Source organism: Carassius gibelio, chromosome B7, assembly GCF_023724105.1.
Source record: "Carassius gibelio isolate Cgi1373 ecotype wild population from Czech Republic chromosome B7, carGib1.2-hapl.c, whole genome shotgun sequence".
Lineage (NCBI taxonomy): Eukaryota > Metazoa > Chordata > Actinopteri > Cypriniformes > Cyprinidae > Carassius > Carassius gibelio.
In genome coordinates, this window is record NC_068402.1 from 27,396,472 (window position 1) to 27,424,453 (window position 27,982).

Below are 27,982 nucleotides of genomic sequence, written 5' to 3' on the forward strand. Positions count from 1 at the left end.
GCAAACATCTCATCTGCTTGCGAAAGAAGAAAAAACAATTGTAGAAACCCGAGAAAATCTGAACAACAGTAGAAGCAAATGAGAGAAGTATGCAAACGCACTGCTAAAAATATCTAGCAGTACAAAAGAGATCTATCAATTTTTTGCTCTCATTTTTTTTTCTTCTGTTCTGTTGTTCCCTGGATACCTGACCGACAGGATTAAAAATGACTTAAATTTCAATCAGCTGTGGCAGAAGAGAAAGAAAGAGGGATGAACAAAAGAGGAGTTTGTCCTCTGAAGAGATTCAGTGGCACACAGCTGGTGAGAACGAGGGAGTGTTAGACGGAGAGAGAGAAATCAAGAGAGGGAGGGAGAGGACCGGAGTCCGAAAGAGAGAGAATGAGGGTCTTGTTTCGCTTTTGAGGAAGCCAGGAGTCGGATCGGCATTTCCTGCAGGACGACTCGACTGGAAAAGCTGGAAAAGCAGGTTTGTGGGGACGTGTTTGCATGTGCATATGTGTGTGTCATTTCGATGATGGATAATGAGAGTAAAGAGGAAAAAGACATTTCTGATAAGGCATATAAAAACAAGAGAAAGCGATGATGAGACAGAGAGAAGATGCTTAGTGGAAAGCTTGTCAGTCTGCATGGTGACATGCCTGATGCCATATAAGACAGCTGCTTAACTCCTCTCTCTCTCTCTCTCTCTCTCTCTCTCTCTCTCTCTCTCTCTCTCTCTCTCTCTCTCACACACACACACACACACACACACACACTCACACACACACGCACACACGCACATTAACTAGTAGTCACAGTCTCACACACAAAGCAGCACACACTGTCACCACACCCACAGATTAAAAAAAAAAACACTGTCTGCATCTGTGATTCTCTTGACGAGCACACGCGCACACACGGGAGGTTTTTAATTTGAATGCTGCTTCTGTGCTGTCTGTGAGATGCTCAAGATGAATGACAAGCTGAAGAGGACACAAAAATAACTAGAGATGTGTGTGTGTGTGTGACAGAGATGGAGCAGAGAGAGGGAAGGTGAGAGACAAAATGACAAGAAAACACTTTGGTGACATTTCCAAGAGGGATCTATTTTTTTGTTGTTGTTTTGCAGTCGGATGAGGTGAGAAAACATGGAAAACTGTGAGAGACAGAGATGACTAAACAAGAGGAGAGATGCAGTCTAGAGGAATTATTTTAGAAGTGCAAAATCGATGCAAATCAGGGATGGTGTCCAGGGCTGGAAGGGGGATGTCCCGAGCCCTGTGATGGGGATGGTGGGGATGGAGGGGGGGCAACTAGGGTCCTAATCATTTAGCCCAAGGGACAGTGGGCCCATTTAGTACTGGACTTCAGTGGCAGTCCTGGATGACATCAGAAGAAGCATGTAATTAAATATTATCTCTCTTCACTGGATAGGAGTAAAAAATCCCAAATGAGATCTTGTTAATATGGCAATAATTTCTCCTTGATGGCAAGTTAAAAGCAACTAGAGCAAATGGAGCTGAGGTCTCCTGCTTCTCAGATTTTTCCTCCCCAGAAAGACCCCAGTAATCTGATATTCACATCCGAATAGATATCAGAATGGCATGGTATCAAGAAATCTTTAAAATCATATATATATATTTAATTATGTATAATTTGTATTTATTTCCCATTTCAATTTATTTTGATATCTTGATTAAATATACATCATTTTTATCTGTGTTCTTATCTGTGTTCAATCAACAATTGCCTAATTTTTTTATATTTGTATTTCTACTCATTAAATTGTCTTCTGGATATCAGTTTAAGTATCTCTGTGTACCTTTAAGTTAACTGTTTCTTTTCTTGCTTTCATTCCATACCCATCTTCCACATTCAGTCATTCCTCCTTCCCATCATCCCGTTTTTCTCTGTGCTTTCTCTAGGACGTTGTTTTGCCGTGAGACACAAAGGCCTCAGAACTGGCAGCTCACTGGAGTTCGACACAGAAAGACGAATGGAACAAACAACTGACGAGGCGAGTGCGTGAAAATAACAATCAGAGCAATTTGGAGGAGAATACAAACAAGGTGCACATCTGGAATAAGGAATAAACAAACTGACATAATGAGAGAGAGCGAGATTAGAAGGTGTTAAAGGTGAAAATGAGCGCATGAACATGGCAGGTGGATGAAAAGGAGCAGGAATAGAAAGTGAGAGGAAGATAAAAACAGCAGGATCCTGGAAAATAGAGGGGAAAACCAGCTGGAAAGAGTCAAAGGTGGAAGAATATGGTGAGAATCTTAAAATGCGATCAGTGGAAATGTGAAATTGCTGGTAGGCCCCAAGGCCAAAATGTTCCACAGCAAGGGAAGAGCATATCTAAGTGCATACGAGTGGAATTGAGAGTCTGACTCAAGTTAAATCTGCATGTTTGAAGTGTGCGCATGGACACAGGATAAACTCATAAGCACACACTGACACTCCTCTACCTCGACAAGGGATAAACACCTCAGTCTGGATTAAAACGCATCTCAGAAACTTAAACGCATGGAAATGAGCAGCTAATTGACCTGGGATCAACACAGACAAAAAAGGTAAATACCCTCACTCACACAAACACACATATATACAGCAATGGGTGAAAATCTTTACCCAGCTTTTGTATGCACAGTCCTGTTTCACATCCTTTAGCACACACAGTGGAACATTTTATCTCTTAGAGGTTGCTCTTTCAGAAAACAGGAGACTTAATGGTGTTCCAAGTTTCATTTAAGTATTGATTTTGTCTTGAAAATAAAAATAAATTAGACTAAAGGCTGGGATACAGGGTCCTTGCCTATGTAGACCGCAGCTTTCTTAAGACACCTTCACATTTACCATTGTCAGGTGAATTCTCACGAACAAATTCTAGTAATTTCAACAATAATCCACCTAGTCTGGTGATGATGAAATATTTTTTAAATAAGTTGTCCAAGCAGCTCAAATGGATTTGTTGCACTGACTACCAGAAATTGACTTTTTTTGCCACACTTTAAAGCAGCATTCTGGAAGGATACTGATTACAAAAGGGTTTGGTGTTTGCATGATGGTTTTGTTATTTAACATCAAAATTTCAATCAAAATGTTTACTGGATGTAGGATTTACTAAGGTGACTGCAACGAATTCTGGGATTTGGGCAAAATGATACCTTAGGTGGCTGTGTAATTAAGTTGCTGTGAAATTTTAAACAGCTTTTGTATAGCCATAGCAACATTGGCATAACCAATTGCATGACTTTGAGGGGGGGGGGGGGGGAATATCTGTTTGGCAGTCCAATGGAAGACAGTGAAGTTCTGAAAGCATAATTTTTATATTTCTGTTTGCTGACACATCAGTTCTACACTTCACATTTTAAGAGACCTCATTTGTTATTTTCTTTCCTATCCTTTTCTTGTCTGAAATACATGTGGTGGGGTATTTTGAAGGAAGTACTAGATGTTGACCTAATTCCCTCCAGTGAAAGACAGATGTGAATATCCAGTTATTTATGGAGCTCAAAGTATGTTGTGGGCCATTTATTGTTCCACCTATTTTCCCTCTTTCTCCCTCGTATCCTTGCATAAACACAAGCACATATCCCACAGTGGCTAATGCGGTGACACAACACAAGAGAGATTGATTTTAGTGCTATAATGATAACATGGACACACACAGATCTCTAGTGCTCTCTATCCAGAGTGCATGCTTTTCTATGCATATTCATGTGCACATATGAAGGACACTTTACACTGCACTACAGCTTTTATCTCTCTGCCTTTCTCACGCTGGTGTATTCTCTCTGTGTGTGTGTCATTAAGTGTGAGAGAGGTTGCTTTAAAAGTAGCATGCATTCTCTTTGTAACCATGCCAACATCAATACCAGCACCCCATACTTCAAGGACCACCCTATAAAACCTCTTGAGTACTTTTGTCTATTTATTCATATTTATTCTCCAAGTCCTTTTCTCAGAGTTATTGTTTCCTCTTAAAAATTCAAAGAAAGGGCTGGGTGTTTACATACTTATTCATTTAAGATAATCATATGCTGGCTTTCCTTCCTTGACAGTTTTATCCAAAAAAGGATGTATCCTGTGTCCTATCCTATCCTTTCCTTTCTTTTCCTTTCCAAGCCAAACGTGTGTCCTACCTTCATGTCTATCAACTCTCTCTCTCTATTCCGGAGTTTTTCCCTGCAGCAGCATTATATAAACTAAACAAGTTCATTAGCAGTTAGCTTGTGCCTGTGCAGGAACAGCAGGTTCTGATGAAGGAGGACAGATCATGTGCTAGTGAGCATGTGACATTGTGCTAAACTGTAAACTGTGATACCCATCCAGTTATTTCACCAACCCTGCTGAAAAATAGCTTGAGCCAAAATAAATTTAGTGGCCGTGTATGTTGGTGTGGGGCTGGTCCAGATGGTGAGCCAGCAGAGACATACCATTTACCAGCAGATCCTAGCTTATGGTTAATTTAGGCATATAGAGTTTTATTTGTTAAAGTGTTATAAATAGATATCTCGATCAAGTTCCAAGTCACTGAATATTGAGCCTATACTTTATAGTCCTGTACATTATAGTTATTCAGTTTGGTAACACTTTCTTTTAGGGTCTCTTAAAGGTACAATTTGTAAGTTATTTGCAGTAAAATATCCAAAAAACCACTAGGATAGTGTTATATATTTTGTCCAGCTGATTACTAACAATATCTCTAATGTTTTCAACTACCTGTAAATCATGATAAAATTCCCATTCTAAACAGTGACACGGGGCAGTCCAGTCGCCTGTCACCCTTAAGTTACCCTTTGTTACCGCCTTTACTGACTTAGAAACCACATGACAACAGTGTCATGAACAAATGCTGAAGTAGCTTCATGACAAACTTCAACTAGAAAGAGATGCTGATGTCGCTTGTATTTTATTCGACCGGTGAGTTATTTTGATTTGTATCTTTACATAAAACATATGCTGTTATAACGATCAACAAGATCAGTATATTGGGCTATACACGGCAAACGGGGGAAATTTCGTCTCTAGACCCGCACGAGGATGCATCTGATCAATAGTCTGATCACATCTTTGCATTGACTTTGTATGTAATCTACTCGCGCAAATCATTGAACTTGCGTTAAAACCATGATTTATCTTTCCATCTGATTGATGGCCGTCAGCGGTTGGGTAGAAGACAACAAATCCCATCATTCCACGCTCCTTCTCAGCATCATCAAACCAGGCGATTGTTATTGTTTTGGTAGTGCGCCCTCTATGTGCAGGTCCTAAAACCTGTACCTTTAACTAGTTAATTATTAGCATTCATATTACTATAATATTAGCCATTTATTAGTACTAATTAAGCACATATTAATGTCTTATTCTGCATGACCTTATTCTACATTCCTAATCCTACCCAATACCTTAACCTTACTAACTATTTATAAGCAGCAAATTAGGAATAGTGTTCCCTATTCTAAAGTGTTACCTTAAATTCAATCCAATATATATCGGTCCATGCGGAAAGATTCTCAGGCACAATGTGTCTCAATCTGAAGCAAGATGCAACCCATAACAATGCATTGAGCACCACAATCTCATATGGTCTGAGAGCAGATGAAAGTAAATGGTAAATAAAAGACCCTCAAGTGATTTGTTACAAGATGTGCATTAAATACGCTTAAGCTGGAAGATCGAACACGAGACGTTCTGAAACAGGCATCATTGGTTCTTGTGCATCACGTCTTTTCCATTTAATGCTAGTTTGCAAATCTACTTGAAGGTCTACTGCACAACACCTCTATGATAGTTGACATAAAATGATCAGGTTTAGGATAGCTGATACTGATCAGAACAAACACACACACACACACACACACACACACACACATATATATATATACACATTTTAAATGTAACGCATGGAATTCTGGGAATGTCAGTTTATTCATTCTTTTTCCACTTACAAAAAGGGTATACTACTGTAAAATTACATGTAATGTCCAATGCAGTTTTTCACCCTAAATAGTAGGGAAACTGACCATTAACCATTTTAAAGGTTTTCACAGTAGCATTTTTACAGTCTTTTACCATCAAATTTGAAGTCATTTTTTACAGTATGGGTCCAGATTTGACTAAATTGTCAAGACCAAATGCCCCCAGAAGGAGAGTAAAACCTAAAAACACCTGCACTGTGTGAACCAGCCAATTGTCCCAACGAGGAAAACAGCTTAATAAAAATAGTAAATGTCTTAATGGCATTTTAAAAATGCTAATTCCCCACCATGACAGATAAACAAACCTGTTGGTAATACATAAAATGCAAGGTGTAGACTGCAGTGGGGGCTCGTCGGGGGAGGCAGGGGAGGCACAGTTTCCTCAAAATATTGAGGTGAAAATGAGGACTTGATTTAATGTTAATAAAATGTACAATTAAATTCAGTTAATGTCTCGGAATATATATTTATTTGTTTGTAATTTCACAGCTGTAATACCATGACATGTTACTGAAGTTGGAAAGCGCCACTTTTCTATCGCGAATGTGCCAAATCTGCTGTTTTAATTATAACCGCTAAATTATAGCGAAGGGGAGGGGGTGGCCAGGGGAGAGCTGAGCTCTTGTGCCTCTGTGGGTAAAAATATAATAAAATAAAAATACAGTCACTCTCGAGTGTTCACTTTCAGTGAATTGAAAATAGAAACCTTGTACGGGAGGCTAGCCTCCCTTCTGGTTTATCAACCAATCATCATAGAGACGTAAATTACGTGATATTAGTTTGAACGTCTCCTGCTACGTTGATAATGTACCAAGTACTTATGATGAGTAGTGATATTGAATATTTGATCAATTACAGATTTACCAAGCTGTCATTCAAACACTTTATATAAAAATTTAAAATAATGAGAGCTTGTACACACCGAAGCTGGATATAGGCTACAGCAGTCAGCTTAATTTAATGGCACAACAGTCAGCTCTCTTTTAACACCGATTTTTAAAAAGGGATGGATGTTTTCTTCAAGTGATATGACAGGTAAGTGAAGTTTTGTTATCTTGCTGTATGTGTGTCGTTTTCTTTACGTTTTCTAACTAAAAGCCACTAAAAATCAAACAATAATAATAATCGGCAGAGATCCCCAGACCAATACAATTAGTGTGCCTCTATTTTAAAACCCACAAGGCGCCACTGGTAGACTGACAGATATAAGTATCATATTATAAAGAATAATCGAGCGTATTCCAGTGCTTAAGGATCAGAGTTTATATTCTGCTGATTCACTGTGCTGAGACAGTGAATTCAGAAACAGAAGAACAGGAAATGAGGAGAATTATGAGACTGACCTCTTCAAAAAGACTAGAGAATGGTAGACAGACCGAAAGATACTACAGGCAGACAAATTCGAAGAGTGGATGGAAAGATGATGGACAACTGAATGAATAGAGAAATGGACAGTTATATGAAGGTATGGTTAGATGGATAATCAGATGCCTAGAAGGATCGATGCTGGGAGTCTGAGTGTGCAGTGCTCAAAGGGTCACTGCCAGGTCAGATAAATAAGACTCTCCTGAAATATGAATTCATCCCATCCCAGAGAGTCATAAAATCTGGGTTCTGATTTACTTAAAAAATAACAAGCAAACATTTTTTATGGCTAGGTTTTACTGACTTATATCTTATTATATATCTAGACCAACACACTTTTCTCTGCCGTTCCACCAGCTTTTCTCTCTCTCTCTCTCTCTCTTTCTATCTCACTCTCTCGTCATCAGCAAGTTCCCTTTCGGTCGTTTGATGGATCACTGCTGTCAGGCCGTCATCCGCCTCCATATCAGTGCATGTGAGTGTGCATGTGTGTTTGGGCATAAGAAAGAAACTGTGAACACCTTCCACATCCCTGACTTTTCTCTTTACATCCTAATGACTTCATGACATTTAGTCACTTTGTCTACTGCTCACACAGTCAGAAAGAGAGAGAGAAAAAGAACAGGGGAAAATGGTGAAGATATGAGAGAGATGATGTACAACTGTGAGATGAGAACCAGGAAGATGAAAGCCATTTGTCAAAGAGTACGTGTGTGTATGCGTGTTTGATCATGTGCATGTGTGTGTTGAAGATCATTTCCTATAAAAGCAGGAGACATCTGAGGATCATTGATTCTCTTTGTTGCACAGATAATAAATCCCCCAGTTCAATTCACAGTAAGATATTTCATTAGAGGATAGAAGTCTTTAATACCACAGATCAGATGATATGAATGATATATGTGAGACCACACCTATCTAAAGCTCATCTTTTAGATCCACACAAAAGCATAATGCAGACTTAAACTCATTGTGACCTATGCCACCTGTCTCAACCTTCTTTCTGGCTCTCTCAGTCTTCCTCTCACTTTTGCAAACACACACACGTATGGTTTAAGTGGACTCTCCATAGACATGGTTTTTATACTGTACAACCTGTATTTTCTTCCTCTAAGCCCTAACCTCAAAGAAAAACTACTGGCATAAAAACACCCTGGTGTGTGTGTGTGTGTGTATATATATATTATATATATATATATATATATATATATATATATATATATATATATATATATATATATATATATATATATATATATAAAACTTTTTTTTTTTTTCACAGTAAGTCCTCATATAATGTTTATGTTATGCTATTATACACAATTGTGTCCTCATGAAGCATGTATTCAAACACAATACAGCCAGCACACGCAAATATTACAAAGGCTGCCTCAACAAACAGAAAATCACATATTTCACTATTCAGCCATCGGAGCTTAGTTCCTCTCTGGCCATTAAATTTACAGTGTTATTGGAAAAATATATGCAACCCCAATTCCGGTTTTGCAACTGAATTGATTGCGATGAGAGAAAACAACTGGGTAATGTGAAATTTCACAAATCTACTGTCGATCAGCATTGAGCTTTTGTTGTTTAGTGTTAAAATAAGTAAATAAGCCACTGCTGGTGGATGCTGCAGCTAATTTTATTTTATTTATTTTTTTGCCACTGACAGCCATAAAATAAAATAAAAAATATCTAGGGCCTGATTTAATAAATTATTTCAGAAAAGACATGGACACCTGACCTTATTGAATATGCATTTGTAGGAGTTTCCCTTTCAGATGCAAAATTTATGGGAGGAGAGTGGTATTTACTGGTATTTGCGCTACTCTTGGTAGATTGCGCTGGTCATTATGGAAGATCTGGCTGTGTCTATTAATGTGTGCATTGTCAGTAAATGACACAGAATTTCTCCTCCCATCGGCCAGTAAATCTGGCCCCTAGTATAAAAGCAGGCAATGGACTCATAGTTCATGATAGATAAGGATTTCAAATGGTGTATATTGCCATCAGCCAATCAACCTAGTCATGTCATTTCCTACAGCCACAGAGTGATTAGTCACTTTCTGGCTCAGGTGAGATTTTAAAACACATACTTCCTGGCCTAGGTAAGCAGCTGTCCTTGAATGCTAATGGTAAGCTCACTCCAAGTATTATAGACCTTCTTGTCTCAGAAACGCACTTCGCTTCTCTATCACTCATCACTTTTATGATATTGTGCCTGCTCTAAATTCTGACCGCTCTCGTTGACAATAAATTGTGTTCTAGTGGGAAACATTTCTATGGGCAGCACCCTGCACTACACTCCTCTTCCAATCACCACATCCCACTTGTACGGTTTATACCTGTCTGACTATCACCCAGAGGCCACAATCCTACAGTCAGTGAAATCATTAAATAAAAAGCAACAAAATGCTACTAGAGTTATAGACTGATCTGTTTTCCAAAATTAACAATATTCAATTAAATCAGAATTTCATATAAATTAAAATGCGATTGTCATTGTCGTTCATTAAAATAAATGCAAAAAACACAAACAGGTTATGGAGTTTTTGTCAACTCTGGTCCGTTCACCACTGGTGCTTTATGATGAAAAGCGATATACAATAAATGTAACTGATAATAAATTAAAACAGTACATGTCAATGTAATTCTCAGTTTATTCAGATTTGAGATTTTAGAATCAATATTGTTAAACAATATTAGATTACAACCAATTAAAAAAAAAGTAACTAATTAAATACCCTTTAGATAAAATAAAATAGAATAAAAATAAAATAACATACAAGATTTGGATAACAGTGACTGGAATAAAAAAATAACAGGTAAAAGCTGCTGGTTTGATGAAAGGTCTCTGAGCACTGTGTTTATGGTGTCATGCTGCTCTGGAAAAAATAACCTTCCTAGAAGAAGAAGACAAAAAAGTCTTGCGATGCAACTCGAGCACCAAGAAGTCGTTAAAACTAAGCCAGGATGCTAATGATTCTTACTCAGTCAATGCTGCTTCAATTAGTCTTTCAGTCCCTGTGTGTGTTTGTGTGTGTGACAGCTCTCTTTATAGTCTTGTGCGGTACAGAACGTAACTGATGCGATAATCATTAGCAAATGGTCATCCGCTTTGTGGCCACTGAAGCTGTGGAGACACTGGGAACAGCAGCAAAACTCTGCGTCAGATTTAATATGAGGCAGTGAGGGATACGGGGAGGAAGGATGGGTGCATTGAGGACAGAATGTGTTGGCGAAAGAGGGTTGAGGGAGTTGCTAAGTGCAGAGACATGTTCAGCATGAGACAGACGCACACACACACACACACATATAATGGACAGGGTTATTACGTTCTAAAGCCAAGCACTCGCAGTAGTTTTTCATTCAGACTGAATCATGAATAACATTACGGATTACAAAAGGATTACCAGAATTTATATTCTATTCTAATCTAATCTATGCCCTACCAACACACACATGCACACACACCCAATAGCTCTCTAGAAGATAAAATTAGACCAAGATGAGTACAGGCATGTCCTGAACTTAGAAACGAATATGAGTAAAGGACACAGAGGGCGGAGGATAAGAAAAGAGCGAGAGAGGATGGTAGGAGGAAGAGGCCTGATAATATTGAGGAAGGGCTGCTATCTATCCCGGGCGGCCAGATCGATGGACGAAAAAGACAAGATCTATTTCGGCTGGTCTGTTCTCAGGTGGCTAAATATGGTGAGAATTGGAGATGGAGAGAGAGTGGAGGGATACTTAACTAATGTTGCATCACTTCTCAAGTTACCTCAAGGGCAGATGGGAAGAGTGGACACAGGTGATAAGCAGGACCCTGGGTAATAGAATGAAACTGAAAAAGAGGGGCGTGGAAAAGAAATAGGTAGGGAGGGAGAGGAGAGGAGAAGGAAGGTCACAGGAGGTTGGACGAAGACCACATAGGAGAAGAGACAGAAGAAGAGACAGATGAAGTCGATACTTTGGCATAGCAATATAGAGTTTCTCCCACAGACTTCTGGGAATGCAGAGTTAAAAGTGACATTAAAAGTCACGTTACAAATTGCATTCAGTTGCACTCTCTTTTTCCTCCACCAACACATAACAAATGTATTTCTTATGATGCATATCTCTAGTTCATCTGGCATATCTCTAGTTCAATCACAGAGTATCGACATTCCACGTCTTCATTGAATTTCATCAATTACAGGGATAGTTTTCCCCAAAGTGAAAATGTTTTTCCACACCTGTATAACTTTATTTATTCTAGAGAACACAAAATAAGATATTTTGAAGAACAACGAAGTCCAAAGAACATTGAACCTCATTGACTTTCATTGTATATACAAAAGAACACTATTCTTTTATTATATTCCACAAAATAAAGTTGTACAGGTCTAAAATGACATTAGGGTGAGAATGATGACAGAATTGAAATTTTCTTGCCGATTCCAATTTTCTTTTCCTTCCATTTTTTGTTAGTGTGATACCGATACCCATTTTTGCTGATTCTTATTTATTTTTCTAAGAAATATAATTGACAACATGTATAAACAAAAATTTACTTTTCTTCAACGCAAAGTTTTATTTTCATCAAAAAAAAAAAAAAAAAAAAAAAAGTAAAAAGTCAGTAATAAAACAAGAATTAAGAAAAAATGCAAATAACAGCACAAATAAATGCAATAGAATAAAGAGAGCTATGAAACTAAGTTTTTCAGGTTAAGTAAGTTTTTATTCAGGTAAGAAATACTACAGAAATTAAAGTAACGAAATGTAAATTTTTTATCAAAATTTCTGTAGTCTTAGTAAAAATTTTATAGAAATTAATGCTTACCATTAAAGTTATAAAACTTAAGTCAAGAGCAGAAAGTGATTTTCTTCTTTTGTTCTTTGATTAACATGACAGACAGCAGCAGGAATATTGGGCTGCGGTCCCTTTAAGAGTTTATCCTCGTACTGAATATACTTTTACACAACATGTGTTCTAATTCGCAATTATTTAACGTTCCAAAACTGACTGTGTTTAACTGCATACTTGCCAAGATGGGCATTTTGACAAATTTTTTGTGTATGTTTTTTAGTTAAAGTTTTGGCGCAGTTAGTCACTCATTTTGGTATTTGTGGCCCACAAGCTGTTTGAGACTGAGCATGGCTTGTGCACTCCACTAATATTGATCAGTGGTGTTTCACGCGTTTTTAGTGTAAGCGCAAAACCCGCTGGAATGACTAAAATAATGTGCAGTAAAAGCATTATATAACCAGTACGGAATAAGACGTGTGTGAGAGAGAAGGGGTCGTCATAGAGGAGAGAGTGAGAATGTGCAGCTGGTGTTATTGCCTATACCGTTGGTAACAAAATGGATCGTCTCGAAATCAGAAAGTGAAACTGATGATCATGAGGAAAATCATCCGATTCCTATCCTTGGTCAATCGATCGGTACATCTCTAATGGCAACCATACTTACAGTATTGTTCACAACCATAATGCTGTAAGTAGAACCTTAATGGTCTCTGAAAGAATCTTCCAGTCAATACAGTAATCAATTTAATCATGAGGTTTAATCAAGCAATTTCTATGTAAACATTATAAATGTTCAAGATCCCTCCCATTTCTGCACTTTAAAGTGGGACTTACCTAATTTTGTTATATATTCACAAAATAAGATTCTGCCACTATTTCATGAGTAATGTGCTGAAAAACTTAATTGAGTAAAGTCTGATTGTTTCCTGTTTATACTTATCTACATTTTTCAGTGTAATGAGTTTGCAAAAAAATATCATCTTGTTGGTTTGAAATTTGCATAATTACTGCTGTACAGTTAATAATATCGAAGAGGAGTGAGCAAGCACAAATTCTACTAATGAGGTGCATTCACTGGTATGTGAAGTACTGCATGGACACAAACAGTTGGGAATGGTTATTTAAAGATCACTGTTACAGATGTGAGTCTGATGTGAGCAGTGCAGGGGATGTTACTTTGAAGATGCAGCTTGCTAAGCTAATTAAACTAAAAGTCAACAAGTTATTGTTGGAAACCAACAATACAGCCTCCAACCTTCTTAGAATATATTAATACAAATTGTGAATGATCTCCTGTGCAATGCAGTCTATCAGAACACCTGCCAGTTGCTTAGAAATGTTACAAGAAAAAATTGGCTTCTGACCCTTCTCCTCAAAGCTGCCCACAGTGGTTTTGATAATATTTAAGTCAGTTGATTAAGCTAGCAATTGAGTTCCAGCTGTCTAATTTTAACGAGCATGACTATATCTTTTTCGCATCATAGCACTGGTGTCTGCGATTAAAGTTTTAGCAATTACAGCTCTTGTCGATGTTGACTTTTTTCAATTTTCTGTGGTCGGTTTTTGTGGTAATATGTCAGATGAATATTGCTGGCTTGCTGTCACTTTGCTGCAGTAGTTCTGTGTTGTTCTGACACAATCCTTCTTGTGTTCGACAGTCCCTATCATTTACTTTCAGGTTTTGAACACTTTTCTTCTTTGCAGATGAAGTCATGCCATATTTTGTTTACTACTCCATAATCAAAGTTTTTTCTTCAAACACCAAACAACTGGGCTGTTAAGAATAAAAACGCTCCTGTTAAATGGGCTTCCATGATTTGTTCTTTTTGGAAAGTCTGAAAAGTCACTTCACAGAAAACACTCCAAAACACAACTTATACTATAGTGATATACAAACTAGAGAACATAGGCAATGAAAAGATAAATATAATTACAGTGGGTTTCCACATTATTGTGTTGTAATACAGTACAAACGTATCTTGTTGAAAAGGTACATTGTTTTAAATGTTACACAAATGAAAAATTTATTTGAGTTAGTAGTGTCACTATTTTTAGCGGGCTATTTCCCAACACTAGCCACGAGGAAGACAGAATGATTGATTTCTAAGTCATCTCATCTGAGCTGTGGTCCAAATTCTCAGTATACATGCAGAGATGGAACATTTCTTGCTGATTCTGATAGTTGTTTTCCTTGGCTTGTACCTGCATGATTACATGCACTTAGTGTTAAGTGACACAGTTAAAGAGCATTTGCTGAATGTGCTAATGTAGGACAAAAGTGTGATGTACACTCTCAAAGAACTTAATACCTCTTTAGCTTCATCTCTGAGTTGAAACCCATATTTTACCATGACAAACATGACAAATTGGTCCAAGAGATCAAATTACAGATATTATAGATTTTCCAGTATCAAACCTGTAATTAGCATTTTTATGTGATGTGATAATTCTTTCGTTCTTTTTGTCCTTCTCTCTTCCTGCGTGTTTATGCATCAGTTTATCTGTTCAAGCAAGTGCACTGCAGAAACTGACAATGTTTGCATTCTGAATTTATTTGTACATATTTTTATACTATATTTAACCTTATCTTTACCATGTAGCTTCCACATTATTAAAAATAAACTTCTTAAATGGAGTTTTTCCATCAGTCCATCAGAGTTTTTGTGGCTCTCTCTTCTCTCTTCTCTTCTACAGCTCTTCTTACAAAGAAAACTGCCACACATGAAGGTGGGAGTGTAAATTTACAAGCTTCCAATTCCAAATAGCATTAAATAATTGTCATATGGACTTTCCATTCTTGTTAGAGGTTTGTAGATAGTGTAATTTCCACCAATAGTGTTTGAGAGTGTGGTTATTGTTTATTGGCATTGGTTTTGCTTTAATTTTACATGCAGTTATGCACAGCGTGCCCAAGCGTAGGAATTCCTGTGGAGAGCAACTGCATGAGCTCATTCAGAGTTAAAGGAACCACACACATCAGCACTACAAAGTTGACACTTGAAACATGATGACTGATGTCTTTCTCTTTCTGCTTTTTCTAGGTCTGTGGATCACTCCCCTATCTACCATGCAAGACTCCCCACTCCTTCAGCCATTCAGAAAACAACATCCGTCCCACATTTTATACCATCCTCACAGGAACACACACTCCCCCTCATTGCCCGCTCATCCTTCCATCCATCTGAAACAGAAAACCCTCAAACAATCTGAAGCATTTTGTCAACCCTCTCCTCCGCTCTGGCCAAAGTTCACCAGCAGATACTCACCCCCAGACACATTCTCACCAACATTACCACTGCAATTACTGCACTGGCTGGCACTGGTCACTTGTGCCTGCTTGTTGCCTGCTTTTTTCAGTCAGATTCCAGGAGCTGTAGCTGGTGAGACGTGGGGTGTAGTGTCAGCGTGCCCCTTTCATTGCGTCTGCAGGAATCTCTCAGAATCTCTAAGCACACTTTGTGCTGACAAAGGTCTTCTTTTTGTCCCGCCAAACATTGACCGCCGAACTGTTGAACTTCGCCTTGCCGATAACTTCATTCGAGAAGTGGGAGGAGGTGACTTTGCCAACATGACGGGACTGGTGGATTTGACACTATCCCGGAATACCATCAGTCACATCCGGCCACTGGCATTTGCAGATCTGGAAAGTCTTCGTTCGTTGCACTTAGATGGCAACCGACTCTCAGAGCTGGGTCCACGAGACTTAGTAGGCATGATAAACCTCCAGCATCTCATTCTCAACAACAACCAACTCATCAACATCTCCTCTGAGGCATTTGATGACTTTTTATTCACTCTGGAGGATTTGGACCTATCCTACAACAATCTGCGCAAGGTTCCCTGGGATGCCATTCAGAGTATGGCCAGTCTGCACACTTTGAACCTAGATCACAATCTCATTGACCAGATTGCTGAGGGGTCTTTTAGTGAACTCTACAAACTAGCCCGATTGGACATGACCTCAAATCGCCTACAGACTTTACCACCCGATCCATTGTTCGCTCGCTCCCAGACGGGGGTCATCAGCCCTACACCCTACAATGCAGTAATCAACTTAAATTTTGGGGGTAACCCGTTACACTGCAACTGTGAACTGCTTTGGTTGAGGAGGCTGATCCGCACTGATGATATGGAAACTTGTGCTACACCCCTTCATTTAGCGGGACGTTATTTCTGGTCTATCCCTGAGGAGGAATTTGCATGTGAACCTCCGCTTATTACACGGCATACACACAAACTCTGGGTTTTGGAGGGTCAAAGGGCAACTCTCAAATGTCGTGCTATTGGTGATCCAGAGCCAGTGGTGCACTGGGTCTCACCAGATGACCGCATCATTGGCAATTCCAGTCGTACCACATCTTTCCGAAATGGCACTCTTGAGCTACATGTGACTATTGCTCATGATGATGGTAGATACACTTGCATTGCTATCAATGCTGCAGGTGAAGCCACCTCACTTGTTGACCTGAAGGTTATTCCCCTCCCTCATCGTGGAAATGGAACAGTATTGTTAGCTCGTGATCCTGGATCATCGGACATCACCAGAGGGAAGACTTCCAGTGGGCAAAGCCCTGGTGTGGACAGTAACATTGACCCTCAGGAGGGACGGGAGGAGGGTCAGGCTGAGGGTGAGGATGTGGTTAGTGAAGGGGTAGAGGAGCAGATGATAGGAGTACAAGGAGTGACCTCCACCTCAGCACAAGTGCGGTGGGATAAGGGTCGACCGATGGGAGCCAGCCTGGTGTGGATGTATCAAATACAGTATAACTGTACTGCTGATGAAACACTAATTTACAGGTGAGTAACAGTGTAAACAAATGCACATGATGTATTTACAAGGTGATTTCAGTTTAGGAACTAAAAAAGGGAATACATATTCTGTAGAAATGAGTTTTGTGCATCATTCAAAACTGAATTGAGAATGCCTTTTAAATTATTTATTTAATCTGTGAATTTGAGTTTAAGATGGAGCTTAGAATTAGAATTTCATTAAAGCCTTGTGTACAGACAGACAGGTAGACAAAAAGATAAGCTAATATTATTCAATTGAGTCCTGTGCGATCAATGTGTCAAGTTGCTAAAATTTACACTAAAATTTACACTCATTAATTAAAAGGAAGCCATTTTTTCAGTTCTGAAATTTGCCTAACCCAGGTAGAAGTTCAAAAAAAAAAAAAAAAAAATAATAAAAAAAAAAAAATAAAAAAAATAAATATATATATATATATATATATATATATATATATATATATATATATATATATATATATATATATATATATATATATATATACTATAACATTACTTGCACTAGACCCCAACAATATAGTGGGAAAGTCGTTGTCTAGTGTTTAGAGAGTTTGTCTCCAAACCTTAAGGTTGTTGTGGGTTCAATTCTCAGGCCAGCAATACCACGACTGAGGTGCCCTTGAGCAAGGCACTGAACCCCAGCTAAGTGCCGTAGCATAAATGGCTGCCCACTGCTCCGGGTGTGTGTTCACAGTGTGTGTGTGTGTGTGACTGCTGTGTGTGTGCACCTTGGATGGGTTAAATGCAGAGCACGAGTTCTGAGTATGGGTCACCATATTTGGTTGTATGTCACTTCACTTTCTTTCATAATGAATATTCTATTTATTAAAGCAATGCATGAATCTAATCAATTTAGTGTTTTTAGGCGTTTTCCATTTATTACAAAATAATAACTCAAGACAGTAACAATTTAAACAATATATTTTATTGTGATCTTATTTTCAGCTGTTCATTTTAATAATTAACTTATTAACACCATTATATTGTTCTTTCAAATTGACTGCGAACGTGGAACGTGAATGACCACAAGAGGCGGGATTTATCGCATGAACCAATCACATCCGAGCATAACTAGTAATATTGCAATGGAGGCATTGCCTCCTCTCACGTGACTTTACCCATTCATTCTTAATTACTCATCACTAAACCCACGGCACGCTAAGGGGTCCTTGATTTAAGTTAATGGGACGAAGTGAAACTAGACTCTGGTGTAACTTTCCCCACGTCACTTTCATTCTACCACGTTCAAGGCCCAGAAATGTAGTAAAGACATCATTAAAATAGTCCATGTGATATCAGTGGTTCAACCTTAACATTACAAAGCGACAAGAATATTTTTTTGTGTGTGTAAAGAAATCAAAAATAAAGTACTTTAGCCAACAAATTCTTCTCTTCCGTGTCAGTCTTCAATGTGCGTTCATGAACTGTTTTATGGATCTTAATGTTTTATATCTTCCTCTGCTTGTAAACAAGGTGCAGGTTGGAACAGAAGAAAATGTTGAATGAAGTCATTACTTTTGTTTTCTTTTTGCAAAAAAATTATTCTCGCAGCTTCATAAAATCAAGGTTGAACCACTGAAAATTTTAGTCCTTGTTCTTTCTTCATTTCTGGGCATTGAATGTGGTAGCTGTATTTCTGTCTATGAAGGGTCAGAAAGGTCTTGTATTTCATAAAACATATCATTTATTTATTTCAGTTTGGTCATTTACAGATCATTCAATCCAATCATTCAAAACATAAACACAATGACCTGGTGCAGGCAGAAGCTAAAGCTTATTGTGCCTGCCCTTAACTTTAAAATCATAAATGCAACACATTAATGACAACATCTGTTCATAACATTAACATTAACACATTAGTGGACCAGTGTCCACCACACCAAAAGCAAATCATAATTTGTGTTCTGAAGATGAACAAAGGTCTTACGGGTTTGGAACAACATGAGGGTGGGTAATTAATTACAGAATTTAGACTAACCCGAATAAGCGAAATACAGTGTATCTATTCACAAATAAATTGACATGGTTTAGCCAATAATTCATTAAGTAACTTTCAAGAATATCTTGTTAGTGAAAATTTGCATCTTAAGTTTGAACATGACATCCAATTCTTCAACTATAACAACTGCAAAAAATGTGCCAGTGCTGTCTAGTGCTTTATCAGGTCTATGAGAATGAGTCACCCACAGAGGAGTCATGTCACTGAGTTTAGTGAACCATTTTTGTTTTGGGGGGTTAACCAGACTAGCATATGTTGACTAAACTTGGATTTCAAGAATACTTCACTGAAAGTGACATTAAAGTGATGGATTGGAATTTCAATAGAGCTCAAACAACAGCCTTTTAAATATGATCTACTGTCTACATATTACAGGCTAATTGTTCAGAAATCCACTTATGTGCATTCAGAGCCAGCTTATATAACCCATTTAATATGACATCTAACAGCATTGCAATAATGAATATGCAATGCTCTGATTCTTGTCAGCATGAATCGTGATAACAATGAGCGTCATGTTGAACCTGAGGCAAACGCAGTCATACTGTTTTCTCATGTCATCAGTGTCTGTGGCTCTAGCAGCAGCTTCAGCCTAGTCGTTGTTAGACATTATGTTCGATACATCTTGCGCTTCTCTGAGACATTATCTATGGCAAGTGACATACGCCCTCTTGCTGTCTGTCCTTCATTAAGGGGCCAAGAGGGAGTGAATGTGTGTATGTGGTGTGGGAGAATTACAAGCTTCTGACACCACAGACATTGAATCTGACAGGGGGGCTGGCAGGGAGAGAGAGACAGAAAGAGGGAATGGGAAATAAAGAAGAGGGGTGGGGCAGAGATAGAGATAGAGAGTTTGACAGAGAGCTCAAGGGATAGAATAATGAAGTCTTTGAATGAGCTTAAACTGCAGTGCCAATAAGTATGTCACAACCTATCTAGCTGACGGCCACCACAACAACAGGAAGAGGAGCAGAGAGTGAAAAAATCGAGAACGAGTGCGATTACAAGTAAAAGGAAAGCTTTTATCTTGGCTTTGGTTTTGTGCCTGGATGTATAGCTTTTTCTCCAGAACAAGAAACAACAGAAAAGGTGTCTCAGTGGATACACAGGGGAAATGCAAAAAGAATGAGGTAGATCCTGTAGAGGTTAAGCAAGAGAGAAAAATACTGACATTAACTGGGTGAAGATGAGAGGAAAGGGTGTGACAAGAAAAAGGCAGGGTTGAGTTTAGAGAATAAAAAACAGTCTGTTTATGAAGATTAAGTTAGTGGAGACAAAAGATGAAAGTCTTTTCTGTCTCGTTCCCACTGTTCAGGCTCCATCCTCCACCTCCTCCCTCTCTCTCTCTCTCTCTCCCTCTCTCTATTATTAGAGTGTTCTAATAATTGCCTGTTTCTGTGTCACCAGTTTCACAAAACATTTCCCTGTCAGTTTTAACTTCAGAATGGGTGTTTATGTGTGTGTGTGTGTGTGTATGTGTGTGTGTGTGTGTGTTGACATATGACTAGTCAAATTCTGAATTTGTGCCATTCCATCTCACAAATTAAAGGCACTAGAAGAAAAGGTCAAACTCACTCTTCAGGAACGTTACGAGTGCTGACAATCCAGAAGAAAATTTTACTGCTCAGTGGCTGTTTTACTATATACTGTAGCTCATATATCAACTGACAAGAAAAAAAAGAAAAAATTTGTTGACATTTGGTACAATAAGATTATAGAGTTATAAAATGAAAATGGCAGTTCCTCGTAAAAATTGCCGTCACCTACTCACCCATGTTGCTACAAACCCTTACTTTCCTTTATCCATTGTAAACAAAAGCTCTTAATCTAAATATACAGACCATTTTCCGCACATTCATGAAGCTAATTCCAAAAAAGCGGTTTATCAGTGAAAACCCTGACCCTAATTTCAGTAACTGTAATAAGATACAATGTATAGTTAATAGTTAATAGTTAAGACTATTACATTTGATTACTTTATTCAGTTTCTGTGTAGGCTATGTTTTTCATTTGTATCTTTTTTCCCCAGTGTATTTGTCCTATTGTTTGTAATTTCCTTATTTTTTGTTGTATTACGGACTGTTTTTAACTCATTGAAACATTGAAACTCTTCTAAAACAACAGATATATATATATAAAATTTTAATCTAAATATTTTCCACCCCTCTACATTGCGAGTAAATCACTCGCATATGTGAATAAATCTTCACTCTGGTCAAATAAATTATGTCTAATAACTTTAGCACAGACATATTTTCAGTCACCAAAATTATATTATATTAAACTATAATACTATAATATTAAACTACATTTAATATTAGAGTCATTTGCCAATGATTAGAAAACGATCCGAGCAAGCAAGTTCAGAGCAAACCCCTCCCTTCCATAAGCCTAGTTGGCTCTGATCAGATGACCTGTTGGGATTGGCACATAGAGGAGTCCTTGAGCCAGTTAGCCAGCGCTACCACTGACAAAGCACCTTTACATAAAACAATAATATAGTGTGCCAATCTGTTCTTATAATGACATAGAATACAAAAACACTTATGCAAGCGAATCGTGCCCACAGCTAAAGTGGGTATGATAATGGTGGGTATGATAGCTAAGTGCTAACCTGAGTAACTGATTAAACAATACAGTTTTTGTAAATCTAAAATATGTTTACTGTAATGTTTAAATTACAGCAGACAAAAGACACTCTGTCTTAACTCTTAATCAGAACGCAGAACAGCTGTATCATAGGTGCACCGGCCTGATAACCGACTCGTCTCTCCTGTATTAACCCTATAACCGCCGCTGGAGCTAAATAAACAGCAATTTCACAATGATTATAAAGTCTTTATTCTTAAGAGAGAACATACACAACCTGATTAATATTCATAAATCCAGCAGCTTGTTAATCCTTGGTGCATTTTATATTGTTCTTGTTAGTAGAATGATTTCTTTCTACTAGTTTTTTTCAACTTTTTTACAGGAACACTGAATGACCAAAAAAAGGAACAGCCCTAAGTTCAGTTAGACTCTCATGATATTTACTGGTAAAAAAGAAAAAGAAAAAAAAAAAGGCATAGACTGAATGCACTGTAAGTTGCTTTGGATAAAAGCATCTGCTAAATATAAATATAAATATATGATCAAAGGCGACTGTAAAAATAAATCTGCCTTGTTTATTCTTTTTATCCTTCATTCAAAAAATTCTAAACTTTCATCCAAGAAGAACAATTTAAAGTGGGGGGTGGGGCTGGGAATGAACAGCTATGAGTTTTCTCCTATAGTGCCTAAAGAGTTTGGAGAACACCTGATAAAAGTTCAGAGACCATTCCGTCATGCAGAATCCGTCCAGATGCTTCAGATTCACGGCTCAATGTTGGTGCTTCTCTTCAGTTCACCCCGCTCAATTTCTGTAGAGTTCAGGTAAGAGGACCGGGACGGCCATGGCAGAAGATTCATTTTGTGCACAGTGACCCATTTTTGTGTTGATTTTAATATTTGTTTTGGATTATTGTCCTGATGGAAGATTCAACCACAGCCAATTATAAGATTTCTAACTGAGGCAGTAGGTTTAGATTCGGTATCTTTTGGTTTCTGATTGAATACATTATGCCATGCATCTGAACATGACATCAAGGACCTCCGGCAGTAAAAAAGGCCCATAACATAAAATACATAACCCTGGACATGGGGTACTTTTTATCCCTGTTTGTACAAAACCCATCTGGTGGGTTTTGTTTCGTCTGACCACAGAAGTCAGTGCCATTTGAAGTTCCATTCTTGTCTGACAACTGAATATACTGGAGTTTGTTTTTGGATGAGGAAGGAGAATTATTGTTTTTTTAAACCCTACCAACAACATGTGGTGATGTAGGGGCTCTTTTATTATTATTTTTTAGGCTTTCTGACCCCAAGTTTCAACTAATCTCTGCAATTCTCCAGCTGTGATCCTTGGAGTCTTTAGCCACTCAAACTCTCATCCTCACTGTGCATTAGGATCATACTGACACATGTCCTCTTCTTTAGCTCTTTTCTTACAGCCATTTTCTATTTTGTGAAGCTCAACAATCTTGTTCTGCACATCAGGATTATATTCATGGTTTAACTCCCTGTGATGGATGATTAAGGCCTTTGTGTTCCTCATATTTATATTCTGTGGAACGGGAAGCCATGGCTGGTCAATTTCATGCTCCTAGTTACCCTGGTGTGCTAAAAAAATTAAATATCAATGGTAATATACTTCAGAGATATTTTACTCAAATAATTTTTAGGGGTGCCAATAATTGTGGCCAACATGCATTGGAGAAAACACACACACACACACATATATATGTATGTATGTGTGTGTGTGTTTGTAAAATGGCACAGCTTCAATTGCAAAGGTGTCCAGAGAGGGTTGTTTTCTAACCTTGTCTTTAATTTTAAATTGATTTAATGTGTCCTTGATGAATAAAAGTAATAATAAAAAAAAAAAAAAAAACATCAACAACAACACTGACCTCCAGACTTTTGACTATTTTCTGATAGTTTTATATTCTTTTTGTCATTTTGGAGGTTGTCAGCCTCACCCATTCTTTTTAACAATATGGAACAGAGTGGCCAAGTTGTTATTCACAAATTCACCTTCTGCGTTCTAAAATAAAAAGAAAGTCAAACAGAAAGTCTGTAACAACATAAAGGTGAATAAATGATGACAGAAAAACTACATTTTGGTTGAACTATCCTTTTCATATGGATAGCACAGCTCAGATAATTTGGTCCTGTGGGTATTCAATGAGAAACATTTCATTTCATACTGAAATCTCTGACTTCTTGGCTGAGCTCAGTTTGCGTATCAGAATCAGCTAGTATCAGGCTTTACAACATTTATATACAAAAAGGACAAAATTAGAAAAGGAAGAGAAAGTATATGAAAAGAAACAATATGGACACCCATAAAAACACCAATACTGCTGGAGGGCACATCCACTCTTTACGGGACACAAGCCAATACTGATCTGTCTTGTCAATATGTGGATCTAGCTTGTAATGCAGTTAGCACTGATATTTCACCCAGAGACAGACACCTGTCACTGTCCTGCCAAGTACACTTGTCTTTCTTCATTCCTTGTCCACTGGACATCAAATTAGTTGCTGTGGTATTTTTTCCCCTTGTTTTACATTTGTGGATCCAGTTTCACAAATAGTACAAATTCAATTGACATTTTAAATGAATGCACCAATGCTATCATTATTGCTCTGGGATTCACACTTGTGCGCCAACTCCTCCTGGTTAAAAAAGGAATCCACCTACAGACATACTATATCTAGTAAACCTACTGTACATATTTACCATGGTAATGCTTGTTTTACTGTAGCTTTATGTCCTGGTAGAGAGATGTTTACCTGCTAACGTATGGCTAGTAACTTCTAAAACATAGCTCCAATATACTGCCTTGGATACAGCTACTGAGACATTGTTTCATGTTTATTTTAATAGTATATCTCTTCATGTGCCTGAAAAACAACACAACAAAGGCATGCAGAGCAACACAGAGTCTGGAAATACAAAGCTATAAGAGGGCAGACAGAATGACCTTGAGCTGTAACTCATAATTTACAGCACAGCCAGGCTTAATAGATTCCGACCCCAATGACAGAGCAGTTCAGGCAGACAGAGTGTTTTGTGTGAGTGTGTGTGTGTGTTCGACAGAGAGAGGAAAGAGTGGGAGAGAGTCTTTTTTTAACCTTATTGATTTGATAAACAAATTATGCCTGTGCATTTATATCTGAAAAGAAATGTTAAATTCTCCAGACTTAAAATAAAAACAAATATAAGGTTTTTTTCAGCTCAGTAAGAGCTACCCTTTTTTTTCAAAATAGATGGGGATATGTTCGGGAAACCTGTTTAAAAAAAGAAATATATATATATATATATATATATATATATATATATATATATATATATATATATATATATATATAGGTTAAATAGGAATTTTGGATTTTAAAATAATAAGCTTCTCAAATAATAATTTGAAGTATTAAAAAATATACACACACACATATATAAACAAGAACTGCTAAATAATAAGAAAGTATATAATAAGATGACAAACTGGACAAAAGAGGACAACAAAGGAAAAAAAAAATATTATTTGAAAACACAATTAACAATTAAGGCAGTAAAACGCCAACTGCTAAATCTGTCTTCGTCTCCAATTTATATTCCATGTGCATTACTTAAGGTGTCTTTTAATTTTTAGAAGAGACATAATTAAACCCATCAGGACCAGTGGACAGCAGGCATTAGCTGATGTTTTTCTTCCATGAGAGAGAGATAAAGAAAAGAATGTCTGCATGTGGGAGGATAAGGGGGTTTTAATAATGTGACTGAAGCACTATTGTAATGTGTCAAGGTCTTGATCCGAGCCTGTAATTATATGTCAATATTAAATGTATTGAATGGGAAGGCTTTAATTTGGCTAGTGGTGTGCCAGAATAGCCCAGTACATTTCCATTACGTCGGTTAGTGTAGGCTTTTGTGCAACGAACAGGGGAATTATGGTACATGTGTCTAAGCAAAATGCTGTTTCGTTGTGATGAAATGGGGAAATGGTAATAGCTACAGGTTAGTAACCATCCTCTTTCTTTCTCTCTTTCTCTCTTTCTCTCCTCCTCTTTCAGGATTCTGCCCCCCACGAGTGACAGCTTTCTACTGAAAAACCTGGTCTCTGGCTCAGACTACAATTTGTGCGTGCTAGCCATTTTTGATGACACAGTCACTTCCATGGCCGCTACAAAGGTCCTTGGTTGCACCCAGTTTAGCACCAAGGACAATTACCCAGACTGTCGTTCGCTTCAAGCTCACTTCCTTGGCGGGACACTTACAATTCTTGTAGGTGGAGTTGTTGTGGTAACACTGTTAGTGTTCACCGTGGCACTGATGGTACGTCACCGTGTTTGCAGCAACCATGACAACCATCATGAAATAAGCGAGGAGGTAGGCTGCTCAGGAACAGACTCCCCGCCTCTTCCTGCCAAGGGAGTCGATGTCTTTTCTCAGAGTAATGGAAATGGGAATGTGATGATGGTGGTGCTGCCCAACGGGCTTGTTCAAAAACGAAAAGTAGCAGAGGGAGGGTTGGGGTCACCGCCCAAACCAACTTCCAAAGTGAAACCAAAAACCCTCCCAAAGCCCAAGGTAAATCTGGAACAGTTCAGGGCAGGACTAGAAGTCGAGATGGGTTCTGTCAGGGCTCTTCCTCCGTATAAACTGGAGAAAGAGCAAATGTCTTTGTATTATACCCCTAGTAATCACTCCCCCTCCACACTGCCACGTCCGTCACGGCAATTAGGGGCGAAACCGCTCAAACTGCGTCCTACCAATGTGAACACAAGAAAACGGGCCAGTTTAAGTTTGGCTCCGCCACCTAAGTATGGCCGTGACAGGCGGTTCAGCACAGGAGAGGGCATTGTAGTCCGTCAGGGAGGACCAGAGAGCCAGTGGAATTCCTCACTGGCCTATCAGAGCCCTGTGTTGTCCAATGAGAGTCCTCCTCACAGCGCCCTGCGCTACAAGAGAAGCTCATCGTTCGATATGGGTGAAATCGCCACAACAGCCTGCTACAGTTATGCCAAGAGACTTAGTGTAATCTGGACCAAACGGAGCCAGTCGTTACATGGCATGCTTGTCCAGTGCACTTCAGCAACAAGCACCTCAACAACCAGCAGCGGCAGTGACGACTTCCACATGCAGCATGCACGCGGATACATCCGTGCCTATAACGCCGCAAACTCAAATTCCAACCCTCCGAAAGCAGAGGTTACAACAAATTCAAAGAACCAGTGGCTGAAGGATAAAGAGAAGGATAAAGAAAAGGACAAAGAAAAGCCAGAAGAACTTGAGGAGAGTGTGGTGTAGCGAAAGAGTAAACAGATGAAATACGCAAGTAGACAAGTTAAGAGACAAGCTGTTAGGACAAGAAGATGGATCCGGAAGGAGAAACTGGTTTAAAGGAGAGCTGTGGTAAAGTTACTGTATAAGTGGGGCTAAAGGATTTGGGGTAAAACAAATCAACAAAAGCTGGTTTGGTGGTCTTAGCTGCTCTCTGGTTTGGAAATGGTGATCTGGTTTGCTGGTTTTAGAGGGATTTGGGGTACTTGCCAGCTGGGCAGCCTGTGACACCAGCAAAACCAGATGAAGACCAGCTTGACCAGGCTGAGAGACCAGTTAAGCCAGATAAGTCATACGATGGTTTTAGACTGGCTCTTCAGAGGGAAAGTTGTTGAGGATCTCATATAATATTGATGGATCAGAAAAAAAAAATTGCAAGTGAATAGACAGCAGATATAAAAGTCAAGTCTCCTAAAAAAACATGCAAACAGTCTGGTTTGTCAGTGGATTTTGGAGAACCACAAACTATATTTCTTTTTAAAAGACAAAGAAAAAAAAAACAAGAAAAAAAAAACATCACATATAAGCAGGCCCACAGAAACAGTGATTTCTAGCACAAGTGGACCTTGGGGAAATATGATGGTTCATTTTCCTGTGGCCATGTGTATTACTGGGACAAGACAAGCAAGTGGACATGTCGACTCATGCACAATCGATCGGAGGAGATCAGCTGATAACTGCAACAATGGTATTACAGCAAATGTGGAATGTAGAGGATGCAAACTGCAAGGAAAGTTAAAGTGTACAAATTTAACAATGGTGGCATGATTCGGAACATGTTTAAAGCATAAATGTGCTTTGACTGACATTTGATATTTTGTGCGTAAGCCAGTTTGTGTGTATGTGTTTGTAAGTGTTTAGGTGAGTGGGTGGATTAATGCACAAAAAAAAAAAAAGAATCAAAAGTAATTTTATGACACTACTGGATCTACTCTATCATGTGACCACCACTCTCCAGTACAGGAATGTGTTCTGTGACTATTATGTTGGCTGCAAGGATGCTGGACTATTATAGAAGAAAAGAAATAATTTTAAAAAAATCCATTCCAAAACCACAGAATCAATGAATAAATTCTGTTTTAAAATATGTTTTGCTTGGAGAAATAGATGAAAAGGACAAT

At 38.3% G+C, this 27,982-nt stretch overlaps 2 protein-coding genes across 4 annotated transcripts in view; one reads left to right on the forward strand and one right to left on the reverse strand.

The window, feature by feature from the left end:
* pcxb (pyruvate carboxylase b) overlaps positions 1 to 27,982 on the reverse strand; it is a 176,480-nt gene that overhangs the window by 43,835 nt on the left and 104,663 nt on the right. The window lies entirely within an intron of this gene.
* On the forward strand, positions 15 to 27,948 carry LOC127961599 (leucine-rich repeat and fibronectin type-III domain-containing protein 4). 3 transcript variants are annotated; one of them, XM_052560787.1, is made up of 4 exons: positions 15 to 469; positions 1,862 to 2,558; positions 15,168 to 16,923; positions 25,592 to 27,948. In XM_052560787.1, the coding sequence occupies exons 3-4, from the start codon at positions 15,194 to 15,196 to the stop codon at positions 26,826 to 26,828; spliced, it is 2,967 nt and encodes a 988-aa protein (XP_052416747.1). In that variant the 5' UTR covers positions 15 to 469; positions 1,862 to 2,558; positions 15,168 to 15,193; the 3' UTR covers positions 26,829 to 27,948. The 3 variants fall into 3 exon arrangements, with proteins under 3 accessions (XP_052416747.1, XP_052416748.1, XP_052416746.1); XM_052560788.1 differs by having other exon boundaries at positions 1,908 to 2,558; XM_052560786.1 differs by lacking the exons at positions 15 to 469; positions 1,862 to 2,558 and having other exon boundaries at positions 12,584 to 16,923.